Raw genomic sequence first — 20,863 nt, forward strand, 5'->3', positions numbered from 1 at the left:
TTATGGCTGAGTAATATTCCATTGTATATATGTACCCCATCTTCTTTATCCATTCATCTGTCGATGGACATTTAGGTTGTTTCCATGTCTTGGCTATTGTGAATAGTGCTGCTATGAACATAGGGGTGCATGTATCTTTTTGAATTATAGTTTTGTCTGGGTAGGAGTGGGGTTGCTGGATCATATGGTAGGTCTATTTTTAGTTTTCTGAGGAACCTCTGTGCTGTTTTCCATAGCAGCTTCACCAACTTACATTCCCACCAACAGTGTAGGAGGGTTCCCTTTTCTCCACACCGTCTTCAACACTTGTTATTTGTAGGCTTTTTAATGATGGTCATTTTGACTGGTGTGAGGTGGTACCTCATTGTAGTTTTGATTTGCATTTCTCTAATAATTAGTGATGTTGAGCATCTTTTCATGTGCCTATTGGTCATCTGTATGTCTTTTTGGAGAAATGTCTATTAATGTAGTCACTTTGTTGAGAGTTCTTGTAAATGGATGTCGACTTTTGTCAAATGCTTTTTATGCAACGATTGATATGATCATGTGATTTTTATCTTTCATCCTGTTAATGTGGTGTATCATGTTGATTGATTTGCAGATACTGAACCATTTTTGCATCCCTGAAATAAATCCCTCTTGTTCATGGTGTATGATCTTTTTAATGTATGTTAAATTCAGTTTACTAATGTTTTGTTGAAGATTTTTGCATCTATTTTCATCAAAGATATTGGCGTGTGATTTTTTTTCCCTTGGTATTCTTGTCTGGTTTTGGTATCAGGATAATATGGCCTTGTAAAATGAGTTGGAAACATTTCCTCCTCTTAATTTTTTTGGAACAGTTTGAAAAGCATAGGTATTAAATCTTCTTTGAATGTTTCGTAGAATTCACCAGTGAAGTCTCCTGGTCCTATACTTTTGTTTGTTTGGAAGTTTTTTAAAATCACTGATTCAATCTCCTTATTAGTAATTGGTCTGTTCAGATTTTCTATTTCTCCATAATTCAGTCTTAGAAGATTGTGTGTTTCTAGAAACTTATCCATTTCTTCTAGGTTGTTGAATTTGTTGGTATATAGTTGTTCTTAGGAGTCTCTTATAATCTTTTCTATTTCTGTGGTATCAGTTGTAATTTCTCCTCTTTCATTTCTGACTTTATTTGATTCTTCTCTGTTTTTTTTCTTGGTTAGTCTAGCTGTTGGCTTGTTGATTTTGTTTATCTTTTCAAAGAACCAGCTCTTAGTTTCATTAATCCTTTCTATTTTTTTCATTTATTTTGGGTCTGATCTTTATTATTTCCTTCCTAATGCCAATTTTGAACTTTGTTCTTTGTTTTCTAGATCCTTTAGGTGTAATGTTAGATTGTTTATTTGAGATTTTTCTTGTTTCTCGTGGTAGGCCTGTATTGCTATGAACTTCCCTCTTAGAATCACTTTTGCTGCCTCTTATAGATTTTAGTATGTCATATTTTTGTTTTCATTTGTCTTTAGGTATTTTTAAATTTCTCCTTTGATTTCTTCAAAGATTCATTGGTTGTTCAGATTAAATGTTGTTTAATCTTCACATTTTTGTGGTTTTTACAATTTTCTTCCCATATTTGATTTCTAGTTTTATACCATTGTGGTTGGGAAAGATGCTTAATATGATTTCAAACTTCTTGAATTTATTGAGACTTGTTTTTTGGCTTGTTTAACATGTTATCTATCCTGGAGAGTGTTCCATGTGCACCTGAGAATGGGTACTCTGATGCTTTTGGATGAAACGCTTTGTATATATCTATTAAATCTGTCTGCTCTAATGTGTCGTTTAAGCCTAATGTTTCTTTATTGATTTTCTGTTTGAATGATGTATCCACTGATGTAAATGGGGTGTTAAAGTCCCCTACTGTTAGTTTGTTGATGTTAATTTCACTCCTTAGGCCTGTTAATATTTGCTTTATGTATTGTGGAGCTCCTATATTGGGTGCATATGTATTTTTTAAGTGTTACATCTTCTTGCTGCGTTGACCTCTTTATCATTACATATATCCTCTTTGTCTTTTATTACATTCTTTGTTTTAAAGTTTGTTTTGTATGATATGAGTATAGCTACACCAGCTTTCTTTTAGTTTCCATTTGCATGGACTATCTTTCCTCATCCTTTCACTTTTAATTTGTGTGTGTCCTTACTTCTAAAGTGGATCTCTTGTAGGCAGCATCCAGATGGGTCTTGTTTTTTTATCCATTCAGTCACTCTGTGTCTTTTGATTGGACAATTTAGTCCACTTACATTTAAAGTAATTACTGATAGATATGTACTTATTGCCATTTTGTTAATTATTTTTGGATTGTTTTTGTAGTTCCTCTCTGTTTCTTTTTCTCTTTCTCTCTTCCCTTGTGGTTTCATGGCTGTCTTTAGTGTTATGTTTAGGTTAATTCCTCTTTCTTTTGTGTATTTACTATAAGTTTTTGTTTGTGGTTACCATGGTTTACATATGACACCCTATGCATATAATGGTCTGTTTTAGGTTGATAACAACTTAAATTTCAACACATTCCAGAAGGTTACTTTTTTTTTTACTCCCTCCCTCATGTTTTATATTTTTTGACATCTTTATGACATCTATATAGATGTATATATACATCTATATATCTATATTTATGACATCTTTTACGTTTTTTATTTTATGCATACTTTAATTATTTTAGTTTTAGTTAATTTTTCTATTTTTTTGTCTTTTAATCTTCATTCTTGCTTTATAAGTGATTGATCCATTACCTTTACTACTGACTTACCTATTCTAGTGAGATTTTTACTCAATGTTTTTATGTTATTAATCAATGCCATTTCTTTTTAGCTTAAAGAAGTCTCTTTATCATTTTTTGTAAGTCCAGTTTAACGGTGATGAACTCCTCTAGGTTTTGCTTATCTGGGAAACTCTTAAACTCTTCAATTCTGAATGATAACCTTGTCAGGTAGAGAACTTTTGGTTGGAATTTTTTCCTTTCAGCACTTTGAATATGTCATGCCACTCCCTTCACCTGCTAAGTTTCTGCTGAAAAATTTACTGATAGCCTTATGGGATTTCTCTTGTATATGTAAAGTTTTTTTTTTTTGTTTTGTTTTAGCTACTTTTAAGATTCTCTCTTTATCTTTGCCTTTTATCATTTTAATTATGGTGTGTCTTGGTGTGGACCTCTTTGGGTTCATCTTATTTGGAACTCTCTAGACTTACTGGACCTGGATGTCTCTTTCCTTCTTCAGACTAGGAAAGTTTTCAGCTAATGTTTCTTCATATAAGCTTTCTGGCCCTTTCTCCTCCTTTTGGACCCCTATAATGTGAATGTTTTTCTGCTTGACATTGTTCCAAAAGTCCCTTGAGATATCCTTACTTTTTAAAATTCTTTTTTTTGTTTTTGCTCCTGTGTCTTAGTGAGTTCCATCGCTTTGTCTTCCTGGTGTGTTCTGCTTCATCCAGTCTGCTGTTGAACCCCTCGAGTTTGTTTTTCAGTTCAGTTATTATATTCTTCAGCTCTTTAACTTCTGTTTAGTACTTTCTTATATTTTCTCTTTCTTTGTTGAAGCTCTTACTGTGTTGCTCCATTCTTCTCCCAAGTTCAGTGAACATCTTTATGACCATTACTTTGAACTTTTTATCAGGTAGATTGCTTATCTCCATTTCATTAAGGTCTTTTTCTGAGGTTTTGTCTTGTTCTTTCATTTGGGACATATTCCTCTGTCTCCTCATTTTGAATAACTCTCTGTGTTTGTTTCTGTGTATTGGGCCAAAAAGCTGCCTCCTCCAGTCTTGAAGGAGTGGCCTTGTGTAGGAAACCCTGTGGGCCCCAGATGCCCTGGCCACTAGAGCTGGGCACTTAAGGGGCATACCCTGTATGGGCTGCATGTGCCAGCCTGCTGCAGTGCAGGGGTGGGCAGGGGTCTTGCCCAACCCAGCTGTGGCATGCAGCTGTAGCACAGGGGTGGGTGGAGCTCTCATTGAGGCACACCTACTGGCACTAGCAGGTTAGAGGGAGACTTACAAAATGGCACCCACCAGTGCTGGCATTAGCAAGGTAGAATGAAATCACAAGAATGGCATCTGCCAGTGTGTCCATCACCAGAAAGAGTCCCAGCAGGTTCCTGCCTTTCCAGCAGATTCTTGAAGATTAGTTAATGGGTCTCCTTCATGAATAGTCCAGGTGCTTTTCAAGCGGGTGTTTTTGTGCTGCATTCTGGGGCAAGGGAGTCTGTGAGCCCTTTAAAAAGCAGGTTCTCCATTCCCTACAGATCTATGTTTTTCCTGGATGTAATCCTCATTGGTTTTCAAAGCCAGGCATTTTGGGGGCTTGTCTCTCCTATGCAGGATCTAAGATTTGAGGTGCTTGCTATAGAGCACAGACCACCTCACTCCTTAGAGAACAGTTCTGTATTTTTGAGATCCCTCCCAATTGTGGGTCGCTGCACCAGGGTGAAGATTTTTTTTTTGGTGAGACTGTGTTTCTGCATCTCCTAACTGTCTCAATGCTGTCTTTTTATCCTTTGTTGTGGAGGCTCTGTTTGTCCAGTTTTCAGGTCTTTTTCAGAAGGAAGTATTCCCTATGTAGTTGTAGATTTGTTGTGTCCGTGGGAGGAGGTGAATTCAGGATCTTCCTACACCACCACCTTGAACTGCCTCCAGTGGGGCTCTAGATGTGTGGTCTAAACCCTTCCTCAGGGAGAATGTGGGAGTTGGGGGTTACCTCAGATGGCTATGTTGCTGTGCTGGGGGTGGGGTTAATGGCAAGAGTGTGTCTCAGCCTTTCCTACTCATTTGGATGTGAGTAGGAAATCATTTGTCAGATGTGTAGGAGTTGCTCAGATAGTTTCTGGATCTCTTTCAGAGGGAATTGCTCCATATGTAGCTGTATATTCCATGTGTCTGTGGGAGGAGGGGAGCTCAGGAGCCTCCTGAGTCCCCATCGTGGTCAACTCCCCAATTCCAGCTAATAAAGTGCTTAGCCTTTGTTCCCACTCCCTCATTGCAGGAAGGACCACAAGAGCCGGGGCTTCATGTATAGGTCCTGGGGCCTGGATGCTACTGATTGCTGATGGCTGCGGCAGACCATCTGGCTGGGCAATTAGAGGGACAGGAGCAGTGATACCCTGGCTGGTTCCTGCCCTCTGGTCTCCAGCGATGGGACTGTAAAGGGCTTCGGAGTTACTAATTTCCTGGATCAAGAGCTTTCTATTTTTGTTCCTTAAAAATCATTAACTAAACCACATATCATTTACCCCTGAAGTGAATAGTAATAATTAAATGCTTTTGCTCATTCCTGTATTGATGTCTTCTCAGTAGTTCTTTGTGGAAGTAAAAAAAAAAAAAAAGTACATGGAATCCATTAGGATGTGCTGTCATCAATTATCTGATGGAGGGCTGTTGCCGTCAGGGTGTGAAATCACCCCCTTTAACTTACTATGATTCTTTAATCTGTTATTTTCTGGGAAAATCTGTAGGTAAGGATACTTGCTGTTAAGAATTTTAGCAGAAATCAAAATGACTGGGCAAATTGCCATATATTTCCCTGTAATATATGCTTTTACAGGCAGAGAAAACAGCCTGCTGCTGTAGTTTTGGTTGGTGCATTTCCAGAAACAGTTGAAAATCTCTTTGGGGCATATTACATTTAGAAATGATTATAGCTGGAAAAAAATTCCTACAAAATGTAGGGAGAAGTATGATACACTACATACTTCCTTTACTCACTATATCATTAATAAGGAGTGCTTTTGTTTTTAACATTCCCATTAGGAAAACCCAAAAATTCCTGGGTGGGTCCTTGCTGTTTTGATTAAGAGATCTGATTAAAGTAGAGGCCCTTAGTTTCAGGAACAAACCCCAAGACATGCAGGAAAGTAAGTGAACTATTGTACTGTGTACCTTGGTATAGTCTCTTCCACTTTAAAATGCTGTAATTCTGCCCTTCAAGTGCGTCTCCTTGTTTGGCCGAGCAAAATTCAAAGCCAGTTAGGTGCAGTTTCAAAAGAATAAAAGTGAGTCATTTCAATGGGAAGCACTTATGAAGATAGGAATGACCATAGCAATTACCTTCATTTATTTGACCTGTAATGGATCTTCAGAGCAATAGCTACATCTCTAGTTAGACTGAGTTCTCCTGCCTGCTGAAATTAAGATTCCTACCTCCAAAGGGTCTTTCATCTGAGAAACAACCTCTGATGGTCATTGTAAATTCTCCTTTTGCCTTCAGTTTTGGATCTGGTATTAAACCTTGTATCTATCAGAAGTGGACATATATCTGACATACACTGGGTACCAGCAGAATGGACATTCATTCATTCTGCATGTATTTGTTGAGTACCTGTTATGTGCAGCACTATTTTAAGCACTGGAGATACAACAGTGAACAGAAAAGACAAAACACTTTCTCATATGGATCTTGCATTTTACTGGGAGAGAGATAATAAGTAAGTTAAATAGATGAACTATGCCAGATGGTGATAAAAGATAGAGTAGGGAAAGGAGATGTGGAGAGTCGAGGTGAAAGTATAGCTAGAATGGCCATGGAAGGCCTTCCTGAGAAGGAGAAAAATGATAAAAGACCTAAAGGAAGTGAGAGATTGAGCTATAAGATACTTTGGGGAGAACATTCCAGAAAGTGCTCCATGGCAAGAGCAAAATGGAACACACAAGGAACAATGAGGAGGTCAGCCTGGTGCCAGAGGGGTGAATAAGAGGCAGAACATCAGGAGACAAAGTCAGGTGATGGGGAAGAGGGCACTGGGGCCTTAGAGGTCAAGCTAAGGACTTATGAGTTACGACATTTTCTCTGAGAAGTCATTTGAGGGTTTGGAGCAGAAGCGTGGTACCTAGCTTGGGTTTCAGTAAGATCACTCTGCAGCTGGGGAAGGAAGGGGATGAGATTGGAAGCAGAGGCCAGGCAGGGGGCTATTGCCAAAATCCAGGCAGCTGCTGAGGTGACTTGGACCATGGTGGGGGCAGTGGAGTGGTAAGAAGTACATATACTCTGGATCTTTTTGAAGATAGATCTGACAGGATTTGTCCGTGGATTGGCAGTAGGGTGCAAGAGAAGGAGAAGGGCCAAGGATGATTTGAAACTTGTGATCTGAGTAACTGGCAGTATGAATTGCCATTGACTGAGATGGGGAAGACTGGGAGAAACAGCACCACCAGGAGTTCATTTTTGGACTTGTTCAACTGAGACCCATCAGACCTCCAAGAGGACATGAGGGGAGAGGTAGGTGTATGGTGAAGGTATAAATTTGAGAGTCATCAGCATATTTAAACCCAAGAGGCTGGTTGAATGAGTATTGATTAGAAAACTAAAGAGGTCCCAGAATTGAGCCCTGGGACACCCTAGCATTTAGAAATTGGGGGATGTTCAGGAGAAAGCAGCCAAGGAGTTTGAATTGAATTTATAGAAAGGTAAGAAGAAAATTGTGTGATTGTGGTTTCCTGGAAGCCAAGTGAAGAAAGGGTTTCAAAGATGAGACCGTGGAATGTGTCACATGCTGCTATTATGGTCAAGTAAGTCGAGGGCTGAGACTTGACTCTTGGATTTACAGTGTAGAAATTAATGGCAATGACCTTAAAAGCAGTTTCAGTAGAGTGTTAGGAGTAAACACTGCTAGAATTGGTTCAATAAAAAATGAGAGGAGAGGAACTGGAGACAGTATGTACAGGCAGATCTCTCAAGAATTGTGTTATAAATTAGGGAGGAAGAGAAATGGGGCATTTATGAAGGGCTTGGCTAGGTGAGACATTTAGATAAGCAGAAGCAAAAGCCTATGAGTCAATGAGTTTACATTTTAGCAGGACCACTCTGGGAGCTGTGTTGAGGTGAGACTAAAGGAGCATCCTCTGATTCTGAGCCATCAGTGGTGGCCACAGTCTGTACTTTTGTCATGTGCCCACTTGCAGATAATGCCAGATACATGCGTGGATGAGTCAGCAGGAAGCTGACTCATCAAGATAGGAAACAGAGCTAGAGCTAGCGAAGGCTTAGAGTAAGACGTGTGATGGGGAGCACAGTAGAGGCAAATACTAGAACCCCACTGTTGGCTCCTTGCCAGGAATTCATACCACAGAACTGACCCTAACACCGTAGGAACCAGAAGTGGTGTGAAGACAGTGCTGGCTCTGGTGTCCTGAACCCTCTCTTTAAGCATTAACCCTCATTTTTCATACAACCACGAGATGGAAAGGTCACAATTTATTCTTTTTTAAATTTTATTTTAGGGACTTCTCTGACAGTCCAGTGGTTAAGGCTCCACCTTCCAATGCAGGGGGCGTGGGTTCAATCCCTGGTTGGGGAGCTAACATCCCACATGCTGCATGGTGTAGCCAAAAATTAAATAAATAAATAAAATAAAAAATTTATTTTATATTGGACTATAGTTGATTTACAATGTTGTGTTAGTTTCAGGTGTACAGCAAAGTGATTCAGTTATACATATACATATATCTATTCTTCTTCAAAATCTTTTCCCATTTAGGTTATTACAAGATATTGAGCAGAGTTCCCTGTGCTATACAGTAGGTCCTTGTTGGTGGTCTATTTTAAATATAGTCGTGCGTATATGTCAATCCCAAACTCCCAATTTATCGCTCCCCCCCACCCTTCCCCTTTGGTAACCATAAGTTTGTTTTCTAAGTCTGTGAGTCTGTTTCTGTTTTGTAAATAAGTTCATTTGTATCATTATTTTAGATTACGCATGTAAGTGATATCATATTATATTTGTTTTTCTCTGACTTACTTCACTTAATATGATCATCTCTAGGTCCATCCATGGTGCTGCAAATGGCATCATTTCATTCTTTTTTATGGCTGAGTAGTATTCCATTGTATATATATACCACATCTTCTTTATCCATTCCTCTGTCGAAGGACATTTAGGTTGCTTCCACGTCTTGGCTATCGTAAAAAGCGACGCAATGAACATTGGGGTGCATGTATCCTTTCGAACCATGGTTTTCTCTGGATATATGCCCAGGAGTGGGATTAGTGGATCATATGGTGATTCTATTTTTGGTTTTTTAAGGAACCTCCATACTGTTCTCCATAGTGGCTGCACTAATTTACATTCCCACCAACAGTGTAGGAGAGTTCCCTTTTCTCCACATCCTCTCCAGTATGTCTTGTTTGTAGACTTTTTGATGATGGCCATTCTGCCTGGTGTGAGGGGTGGAGGGGAGGGGAAATAGGATGGGCTAGTTGCTCTTGTCCTCCCCTATAGTGGAAAACATGGAGAAACATATCATACCAGTGAAAACCGTGCAAGCTGTCAGCTTTCAGCTCCGTTTCATTCCATTCATTAGAGCTCAGGCTAAGGGAAAGTCATTTTATTATGACACATCCTATTTGGGATTCCTCTGGGCAATTTGCTCTACCCTCTTACTATAATGGTCTCCAAGTAGCTCAGTCTCTAGGCAGGACAGAAGTAGCTGTTCGGCTCTATTAGAACCCACTGTGGAAGGCTTTCTTGGCTTCCTTAATGAACCGGGCTCCTTGGAGCCTCGCTCACTCTATGTAAACCTCTGTTCTAACTTCCTTCCAAGAAAGGGTGCTTTGGGGAAGACCAGAGGCTCTGCATTCCTCCTTTTACTGCAATGCTCACGTCTGTGAAACTTGGCATATAAATAAAACTTCAAGAGGGTTTGGTTATTCCTGAGAAGAGATGGAGATCTCTGATATTCTCTGAAAGGGGCTCAGGGTGAGAAAGTGCCCTGGGATTGGGCCATGTGACAGAGGATGAGGTAGAGGAGAATTAATGGAAATAATCTGAGGAAGCAGAATTTCCTTTGGAGAAGAATGTGAGTAAGCAAAGCTGCTTAAAGCATATTGTGATGAGAAACGTGGATACCACATTATCAAGAAAACATCTGAAAATGCCATTGGATCATGGGGATTTTCAAATTCTAACCAAAGCTCTCTTCATTCCCACTCTGTTCCCTCATGACTTTGCTGAGGGCTGAGACCCTCCCAGGTCCCACGTTATTGTTGCTTTGTGATCCGCTCCCTGGGTCACTAGAAGGACGGGGGCAAGGGACTAGGCTGGGTCAAAGGCACCCTCCTCCATCCCTGCCTACTCTGGGATAGGGGACTGGAGGACTCATAGGGGTCCAGCCACCACTGGTGGTGTGAAAGCTGTCCTCATGTCCCTTCCTAGGAAAGAGATTTGAAAATGGATCAACACGACTAGATTAAATTCTCAGCTGAGGATTTTATTATTCTGGTGGGTCACTGTAGAATTTCCTTTTGCTGTGCAGGCAGTTGATGAAGTGTAGGGTATTGAGCTGTTGTTTATCTGCACAATGATGCTTTTCAGTCTGTGCCCCCATAACTGAGATGCTATTGTTACATGCTGCACTTGTGCACGTGTGTTTTTTTTGGTACTTGTCCTTATGTCTTGTTTAGGCCTCATTTCCATTAGATCGTAAGGCAAAATCTACAATTCCTGTTTCTTTGGCACTCTTAACCCCGGGAAAGATAAATTAGCTTTGCATCCAGAGTGCTGAATAAATGTTGTTGAATAAAAGTTGTTAACCTCTAAGCTATAGTATATGTAGAATGAAAGTATGAATTATGTGAAGTAAATTATTAATCTGATTTCTTCATGTTAGAGTGCTATATACTTATAATTTAGTTAGAATAATGCTTTGTATTTTAAACACATTTAGTGCATAAGTTCTGTTTACCTCTTTTTTTTTAATTGCTAAGTATCCTCATTGTATTGCCACATAGGTAAACTTCTTAGAATAGATCAGAAAATGTAAAATACTTCAACTCTGTCGCCTCTCCCAGACTTAAGACCCTATTAGGAAGGTACCAGGTTCTGGTAGACAGCCTGGTCTCATCCCCATCCGAGAGACATACGCTAGTGACTATTACCCATGATAGGATCAAGGAGAGACCCATGTAGAGAAGCACAGACAAAAATGTCATGGGGTCCACAGGAGGGAGCAAGCACATCTGTTGGGGAGATTAGGCTTTGTGAAGGAGATGGTGTAAGGCATGGGCTTTGAAGGATAGACAGACTTCCATTAGCTCCAGCCTGGGGACAGTTGTTCCAGCTGGTGAAGGTACAGGCCCCTGAAAAGGTGTGGGTATTAGGAAGCTGTGCCTAAGAGCTCAGATAAGTACAGGGACACAGTGTCCCCTCGTCCACTTGGAAACATGAGTTTTAAAGTAGGGGTAAACTGGGAGAAAATGATCATTTTAACAATAATAGCCTGCAAATGTGTGTTACCTTTTTCTCAGATGCCAGACGTTGTACAAGTTCTTTGTATATGGAATGTCTTCTAATCTGAAAAAGGTCAGGTCTATTTTCGTTGAAGGATTTTTCATAAAAGAGCAATATTATCAGAGCTCTGATAAAGCAGATTTGTACAGAGGTGAGGCACAGGGAAAGGCCAAAGTTAGGAAGAGCACTCAGGAGGTCATTGGTATGTTCTCTGCAAGATGTAATGAAGAGCTGAGTTATGCCAGCAGGAGCATGTGTGAAAATACAAAATTGGGTTGGTTTGAATCAGAAGTCATTTTAAACTTCATATTGCAGTTTCTGCTAAAAATTGGATTTTCTAACTCAAAACACTTCAGTGGAATCTTGAGGACCTAGACAGCCCATTTTCTGTCTTAGATTCCTCCACTGGGATGTGGAAACCAAGACTCTGGAGGGCTGACATCTCTTAGTAGTACCTGAGACAGAAACCCGGAGGCACAGACTCTTCCCTCATCCCTGCATCTTTGACTGATGGGTCAAGATTGTCTCAGAAGATTGTTGACATCTTTTCTCATTTCATGTATCAAAAAGCACAGGTTCCTCAATTATTTAAGTTTTATGCTGCTATGAAATACTAATCCCAGTGTTAACTGTCTTGTAGATTCCATTGTGATTGGATTTTGGATTGGTCTCGCGGTCTTTGTGATTTTCATGTTTTTCGTGCTGACTCTGCTGACCAAGACAGGAGCCCCACACCAAGAGTAAGTTTGGGCTGTTCCTAAATGTCTGTTAAGCTCCACAGGAACCAGAAAAAACAGAAATGGGATCCGGGGCTGGGGTTGCTTCCAGTGGGTGGAAAGATGGCCCTGGTTATGGATGTGCTGTCTGGACCCAGTGCCTGTTGTGTGGGACCTGCCTTCCTCCTGGTACTTTGCCTCTTGCCTCTGGGGCTCATTTTCAAGTGAACCCTTGTGCACCTGGGTTTCTTGGTCCTTTCCAGTAGTCTAACTGCTGATCCAGCCTCAATTTTTATTTTGAAAGTATTATGAATTGGGATGTATTTTCTCCTTATTCCCAAAAGAATTTAGATGACTCACCAGACTGAAAACAGTGAAAAAAGACAATAGCAAAAATAGGATGAAAACTAGCTTAGAAAACGTTTGAGGAGCAGAGAAATAGTTGTTACTGGATACACGACTGAATTAATTATTAATAATAGTCACTGAATTCAGCATTAAGTTTCCTTGAAACGAAATAAAACGGAAACATTAAGGATTATATAATTTCATGGCGTGGTAAAGAACATCCATGTTGGGCTTTGAATTTATGGAGGAAATGATTACATGGATGCTTGAAGAACGCTGAGTAATGTCACAATGTATTTGGTCAGTTATGGTTTGCAAAACTCTCAGAACTGTTTTAGAGGATTTTCTTTTATCCAAACTCTTCCAGAAAAGGAAAAAATAATAACTTATGTTGGATACCTTATCAGTCAGTCCCAGCAGGCAACAGATAGCACACTCAAATTAGATAATTAGAAGAGCTTTTATCTTAATTTATTTTTTATTGAAGTATAGTTGATTTACAATGTTGTGTTAATTTCTGCTGTACAGCAAAGTGACTCAGCTATACACATATATCCATTTTTTTAATATTCTTTTCCATTATGGTTTATCCCAGGATATTGAATATTGTTCCCTGTGCTATACAGTAGGACCTTGTTGTTTATCCAATCTATATGTAATAGTTTGCATCTACTAACCCCAAACTCTCAGCCCATCCCTCCCTGACTCTTGGCAACCACATGTCAGATCTCTGTCTGTGAGTCAGTTTCTGTTCTGTAGATAAGTTTATTTGTGCCATATTTGAGATTCCACATATAAGTGATATCATATGGTATTTGTCTTTCTCTTTCTGACTTACTTCACTTAGTATGATAATCTTTAGGTCCATCCATGTTGTTGCAGATGGCATTATTTCATTCTTTTTTATGGCCGAGTAGTATTCCATTGTATATATGTACCACATCTTCTTTATCCATTCATCTGTCGATGGACATTCAGGTTGTTTCCATGTCTTGGCTATTGTGAATGGTGCATGTATCTTTTTGAATTAGAGTTTTGCCTGGATATATAGAAGAGCTTTTAATAAAGGGACTAGTCACAAGTTGTGGCCCAGGAAGAGGGTGGCCCCCAGGATAGTGCAGGATGCCAGGGCTCAGAACACTGAGGAGTAGATGCACTAGATCTGAAGGGGGTCATGACTGGCAACCAGGAGTCCTGCAGAGAGGCTGGCTGAGAGGAACAATGGTCAAGAGTCACAGCTAGTCCAGTGTGACCTCTCAGGGAGGGAGCCTCCAATAAATATCCAGACCTTTCTTCCCCTCTCCTACCCCTTTCTTACCTTGGCTCCCCACTGGTGAAGCCCATACCACAACCGGTGGCCAGAGCCTCCATCAAAGGTCAGTTTCCTGGGGCACAGAGCAAGAGGGGGATGGGTAGAGAGCGACCTGAGCGAGTAAGTGGAAGAAACTGAGCACAAATCCTCACGTTTCCATCGGCATCTCCCTTCATCCTCACAGCCTGGCAGCGGCGTTCTCATTGTTGTGTCTCATCACACAGTCTGCGGCATCTGCTGTTCAGTCTTCAGCCTGCACTTGAACTATAACAACTAGTTGTAGGTAGAGAGAAGAGTTCAGCCCATCACGCACCTATTTTCAGACATTGAGGTCTGGAAAAAAATTTAAACACATGTTAAATGAAAAGAAAAGATCATTTTATTGAAGCATATGGAGATGCATGGTTGAGAAACTCTATAATAGTCACTAAAAAGCCACTAAAATAATATGAACTTTCCCTTTTCTATCTCCTGTTCTCATAAACATCTGAACATGCCTTTACCTCGCTTTAAAAATATGGTGTGGATTACAGCAGTAGTAAGAGAAGCCAAGGACAAACTCAGATTAGGGTACATCTTGTAGAGTGGCCAGGGAATAATAACCCCCTTTATCTTCCTTCTCCTCGGAGGGACAGATGGATTTTTGCAGGGTTATTGAGATCTATTTGTTTGATGTAGGATGCAGGTGAGTTTACAGATGGGAACACCCTAGCCCAAAAGGGAACATGACTTCCTGTAATGGTTAATTTTATTTGTCAATTTGTCTAGGCCACGGCACCCAGATATTTAATCAAACGTTATTCTAGATGTTTCTGTGAAGGTTTTTTTTTTTAGATAAGATACCATTTCTGAATAACACTGATCATCTCCATAATGTGGGTGGGCCTCATCCAATCACGGGAAGGCGCTCCTAGAAACACATGGACCTCCCTTGAGCAAAAAGGAATTCTGGCAGAGGCCCGCCTTCAAACTCTTCCCTGGGTCTCCAGCCTGCCAGCCTACCCTACAGATTGTGAACTTGCCAGCCTCCACCATCACATGACCCAATTCGTTAAAATAAATCTGTCCCCCTCCCCTACCCCAGATGGATGGATGAATGGATGGATGGATAGATAGATATAGAAATACACACACACACACACACACACACACACACACACACACACACACACACACACACACACACACACACACACACACACACACACACACACCCCTGTCAGTTCTGTTTCTCTGGAGAACACTGACTTATACATTTCCTTAACATTTCACATCGACCCTGGGTAGCTGAGACTTGAATTTCGTCTTCCAATAGGCAGTTCATCCTTCTAGTAGATGGTTTCTCTCTTGATGGTGATTCTGAGTCATTTCAAACAGGGGTCATTGTAACTCTACATGCTTTTAATGAGGCTAAGGAGAAAGTCTAACCTTTTTTTATTTTTAGTACAATAAGGGATCAGCCCTCAGGACCACATTTTAAATGCTTTCTTGAGTCTGAGGCAGTGTGAGACATGGCATTTGGCTGTAGTATATCATAAGCAAACTGAAAGAAACAGACATGTGGAAAAATCCCTAAATGGAGCAGTTAAAAAGGATTTTAGATCTTAGTAAACTTGGCATTTATTTGGCAGGAATTTTTTCTAAAATAGACATTTTTTCCATTCAGCCAACTTTAATATAAAACAATCAATTTTAAGTGTGCCTGTGATAATTAGGCATGGAGGAAAGAATGATAAATCATTGAGACTAATAATAAAAGCAGTTTTTTTTAACATTTGCCACATGCCAGGGTCTGCTGATCATTTTATATGTGTAATCTCACCAAGCTTCACAAAAAGATGAAGTAAATCCTATAAGTGTTCAACTTATAAAGTTCCCCACTTTACGGATGAGAAAAATGAGGCTGAACAACTCATATGATGATTCACAGGTTAAAAAACCAAAACAAAACAAACAAAACCTTCGGAGCCAGGCCTCAAACTAAAGTCTCTTTGACTCTGAAGCTCCTGTTATTAACACTACATTAAATTATCTCATGTCAGTAATTTTAAATCTCCTTCTTATATTACAACAAAGATATTAGCAAGCAATCAGATTTGTTTTCTTTGATCACATATTGGATCAAGCATGGGCTCTGGAGTCAAACATTTCCAGATGTACTGGAACAGTTTACTAGATTCTTAACCTCTCTGCTTGAGATTCCTCATTTGTAAAAATAAAATAGTATCTGCTTCCTAGGAGTACTGTAAAGGTTAAGTGAGCTGATGCCTGTGGAGCTGCTGGTACACGCTGGGCTCACAGCGGGCAGCTCTCAGCGAAGATCAGTCCACCCCTGCGTGGCTGGTGGAATCCTGGGGAGAGCTGAGGGGTGCAGGTAAAGAGCAGGAGGGAGAAGAGGACACCCATCCTCCCACGAGACAACCAGGCCCTACGCGTTCACGTTGGAGCTACACATGCCGAAGCGTGGCTTCCTTCTACCCTAGCTTCACCTTGGGTGTGTCTCTCAGTGAAAGAGTAAGATGATTTTAGAAAGGAGACTAAGCAGAGAATCTTGGTGATGGCTCGGAAGGATGTCTGAATTCTGACTGCTTTATATAACAGGCTCCCTGGGCAGCTGGTCACAAAGAACTTCCTCAAGTAGGATATCAGGCAGTAAGTATCTTTTTGGAATATGACGCCGACGTTCTGGTTAAGATCCCCAATCAGGTCTGCAAGCTCAAAATGGACTAGTGTTGAATCTACCACTCAGTTCTATCTCCTCCTCCATGGAGGTGTCCCGGGCAGGCTGAGCGTCTCCCTAGGAGCTCATCATTGCTGATGCAGGGAAGAGCACAAACATTCCCTTTGAAAGGAGTAAGATACAAGGATGACAGATAGGCTTCTTCCCTGAAGTTTCCAACTTGGGATCATATTAGCATAAGAACTTCAATTCTAGAGTCACTGCCTACTCATTGGCTTCTGTTCAGGAGAGGATGTGTCATAATCAGACTATGAGACAATAACAAACAGCTCCGCAAATCTCAGTAAAACACAACATGGGTTTTCACTGTGTTCAAGCTACACGTCTTCTGAGGGTCAGCAAGGGGTGGACAGAAGCTTCTCCACTGTAGCTGCAGCATCTCCAAGGCTCAGCCTCCCGGGTTCCTGTGACAGGGAAGGGGGCATGAAGAGATCTCACACCTGCCCTTCTGTCCTTCATCCAGGAAGTGGCACACACCCCTTCCTCTCACAGATCATTGGCCAGAACCAGCCACAGCCACCTGACCGCCAGGCTGGGCAGGGTAATCTGTGTTTCCAGGAGGAGAGAAGAACCAGATATGAGTGAGCACCAGTAAAGCAGACCAAAGAGGGAGAAAGACTCTTATAAAGCTGACATCGCCTTTCTTAAAAGCTTCTAGGTCCAAGCAGCTTTAACGGGGATTATTTTTCTCATGGAATATCTGCTGTTGTGTGTGGGAAAAAAACCCCTCTTACCTGGATCCTTTAAAGACAATGAAGATAAAAGAACAATTTTTCCTGTGCTTTTTCTGCTAAGGAGCTATTTACTCTCTTTACCGTCTTGTTAAAGTATTATAACCCCATTATCATAAATCTGCCAGAGAGAAAGAGTACGGGAAAGGCTTGTACCACATTTTTATGTTGAATATTTTGGACTTTTTTTTTAAAAAAACGATCAAACCCCAGACATCATACACCTCAAATACCCTCTTTTGTAGCCTTTGCTAAGTGCACTTCGTCCAGGTGGGGATGGTCTTCGTTTAGGGGTGAGGACAGGTGACCTTGTAAAAATGGAACTTACATTTTACCTTGAGTTGCAATTTTCCTGAATATGACACTCACTAAAGGAGGGGTACAGCGCACCTAAAAGCTAATAGCAAGAGAATGTCTGTGCTCAAGGTCTTTGCTAATGACCAAGGTCACAGGAACCAGCTAAGTGCAGATGTAGTGCAGAGTGGATCCCGAGGTAGAGCCTCCGTTCTGAAAGGTCTCCATATATCAACAGGTAAAAAATCCAACTGCTTTATGTATCTGATTCAGGTTATACACCTCTGTTCAGGAGTCACTTTTAATTCCCCGTCAGTTACAAGGTGTATCCTGAGTGCACAGCTGTGGGTGTGCTGAGGGTCATCCTCAGGTAGCAGAATCCTTCTTGCCTCAGAGAGACTGACATCTGCCTGGCAAGTTGGAACTACCAACGAAAGCAACCAAAAGGCACTTTCACACACACGCAAGGATTTGGTTGGTGCCGCTGTTAGGGCTTGTTACGTGAGATGAGGCTCTCAGCACAGGCTGTGGCTCCTGTGAAATGGTTATTATTATTTTCTCACTGGTGGTTCATCACAGAGTTTAGTAGGTCTTTGGCTTACGCATCTCTAAAAGTCCACTGAAAGTGACTGCTGGAAACACTAGGCTCCCACAGGCTGGACTGCCCACCCCTTTTCATGACTGGGGCGAACCTGAGGATAGTCAGGGATGCTAAGACTCAGTACAGCAGCAGGCGCTCCATGTGTAAAAACTCATCATAAATCTGGAAAATTCCTAAGGGAATAACCCAGAATCTTACGGGTGTTTTCCCTCTGCCAGCGAAGGTGGGAGAAGTCTGCCCTCCTGACCTAACTTCCCGTAGGGTCCCAGAGGAAGGAGCACATCCCTAAACACTGGAGGGGGCTGTGCCTTTCACAGGAATCAGGGCTCTGGACCACCTGCAGATACAGCCGTCCGGTGCATTCATTGAGCGTCGAATGATGGCAAGGCCCTTTGAGAGATGCAAAGATGAATAGTGTACAGCACAGCAGTATATGGGAGAGAAAAGAGCATACCAAATAGCTCTGACATGAGACAGGAAGGGCTGCATCCTGTAAGGCAAGGTCAGTAAAATCGAAAGGAGCACAGAGGGGGGCAGATTCCTTCCTGCTGGGAGATCAGAGAGTCTCCATGGAGGCAGGGACATTTGAGTTGGACAGAAAAGGACGTATTTGATTTTGACAGAGAAGGGGTAGGAGGAACAGCACAAGCAAAGGCTCAGAGGGGGACAGTCAGGTCCCATATGGCCGGACGGTAGGGTTGGCGAGGGGACTGGTGGGAGCTGACACTGGAAAGGCCATGTGATGTGGAAGAGGATGGTCTGAAAGATCAGGCAGAAGAGTTTGGGGAATCAATGAAAGTTTTGTGAGCAGGGGAGTGTCATGGAAGCAAATGACATGCACTGCAAATGCCAGAGGACTGGATGGGTGCTCACGATGGAGGATCTCTATTCTGGTACAGAAAATCCCACAGGTTCAGACAATACGTGACACAACCCAGAGTGAGAAGGAGAAAAGACCAAGAATCAGAACAGTCTGAACAGTCTTTTTACTCTGGCTGGTGGAGTTTGGGGATGTCACAATCAATAGGTTAAATCCAAATTGCATTTCTTATAACAAGCTGAAAATGAGGACTAGAGATTCTTAAATAAGTAAAACAAGTGAGTTTAAGATTCTATCAAAATAAACAGTTGTCATCTTTCAAAAGTTAGGATGACACGGGAGAACTTCTTGCAAACACGCTAGCTAGATCTCAGTTTCATGATGACAAAATATAGAATAGGTAGGAATGTGACAAAAATAATGAAAGACACTAAAATTCTTGGTGATTCTGAATTTTCTAATTGTCTTCGTATGTTCAGGCTCCTATAAATACCACAGATATTTACTAGATGGCTTGTAAGTAACAGAAATTTATTTCTCACAGTTCTGGAGGCTGAGAAGTCCAAGGTTGAGGTGCTGGCGGGTTCACTGTCTGGTGAGGACTTGTTTCCTGGTTCATAGATGATGGACTTTTCACTGTGTCCTCATATGGAGGAAGGAGAGAGGGATCTCACTGGGGCCTCACTTGGAGGGTTAGGTTTCAACATGGGAATTTTGGAGGAACACAAACATTCAGTCTATAGTACAAATATTCTTCAGTATCCTTTCTTTATGATACTTATAACATGATATTAATTGCTAGCTCAGTCAACATCTCACAGTTTCTCGTTCTTTCAGTGTTCCAGTTATTGAAGTTTATGGCTTCTGGTTTTAATTATCATTTTAATCAAGGTGGTATTTAAGAGGTTAGCCCTTGTAATTTTAAATTTTCACAGGTGTAACCAAGGCTGTGGAAGAACAAGTTGATTTTCAGCTGTTTTAACTGCTCTGATAGGTGCCAGTGAGCATTACTTTTCCATATGCCAACTGAGTTTCAGAGGATGGGAAACTCGCGACTAGCCTTCTTCTCTCCGTCATGGCACCCAGGTTATCTACCAGGACATGTTTTATAAGGTTGGAAAGACAGCCTTAACAATATGGCACATGTTTCCTGAAAACTGAATTAAGGCAACATCCAGCAGCAGAATCCCCCCCTGCCTAATTATTGAGCATCCCTTGCTATTCCAACATTAAGTGTACAAGAACATTTTCAGGTGTGACTCATGAGGGCTAGTCTGCTTTAAAGACTAGGTAACCACTGGGCGGGGAGAGAGTTCACTGGGCTTTATTGAAGCCATTCTTACCAATAAATGGTGGGAAGTCTCCCCAGTGGAACCTGAGTCTCCTGCAGCCTCCAAGGTGGGCCAGTTATAGAAGGTGCAAGATGCCCTTGCAGTAGCTCTGTGGTCTGTGAGCTCCAACAATGCAAGGCATTGGTGCCATAGAAGAGTCTAGGACAGAGCTTGGGGATGTGGGGAGCACTGCAGGGTACAGTCAGAGACAGTGCTTCCCTTGGCCAGAAACAGGTGCAGGGCAGTCCTAGATGTGGCTAGTTTGCTGAATCTCTTGTACCTCTGGAGCTGGAGTCACACTCAGGATCTCTAGTAACAGACCATCTGTCTATTAAGGCTCACCAGTCCTTATTTTCAGCCTTACCTGGGTATGCCCTCAAATTGATTGCCAACCCTGGGTACGCCCTCGAATTGATTTCTGCAACTGTAGGAGAGGCCTGCCAAGGCAAGAGTTGCTTTAGTTTTGTGATGTCTTCATGATTGATGCATTCACTCATTTAACAAAAACTTAATGAGCACCTACTCTATGCCTAGTACCGTGCTGGGTACTGAGGACATAGACAAGAAACACACAATACCTGCCGCGAGAGCTGATCGTCTTAAGGAAGGTGCTAGACAAGTAAAGAAATGGGCTCAATACAGAGTGAGAAGGCAGATGGAGAGAAGCACCCAGTTCTCTGGGAGAACATCCCAACTCAGACTGGAGGAGTCAGGGAAGAAGGTGGCACCTAAGAT

At 41.4% G+C, this 20,863-nt stretch overlaps 1 protein-coding gene across 2 annotated transcripts in view; it reads left to right on the forward strand.

Moving 5' to 3' along the window:
* The window catches only part of MRAP2 (melanocortin 2 receptor accessory protein 2), a 99,900-nt gene that overhangs the window by 70,744 nt on the left and 8,293 nt on the right, over window positions 1-20,863 (forward strand). For both annotated transcript variants that reach the window (XM_079939246.1, XM_079939247.1), the window contains exon 3: window positions 11,876-11,975. In XM_079939246.1, coding sequence (XP_079795372.1) covers window positions 11,876-11,975 — 100 coding nt within the window. The remainder of the gene's footprint in view (window positions 1-11,875; window positions 11,976-20,863) is intronic.

The sequence above is a fragment of the Stenella coeruleoalba genome, assembly GCF_951394435.1.
Source record: "Stenella coeruleoalba genome assembly, chromosome: 12".
Lineage (NCBI taxonomy): Eukaryota > Metazoa > Chordata > Mammalia > Artiodactyla > Delphinidae > Stenella > Stenella coeruleoalba.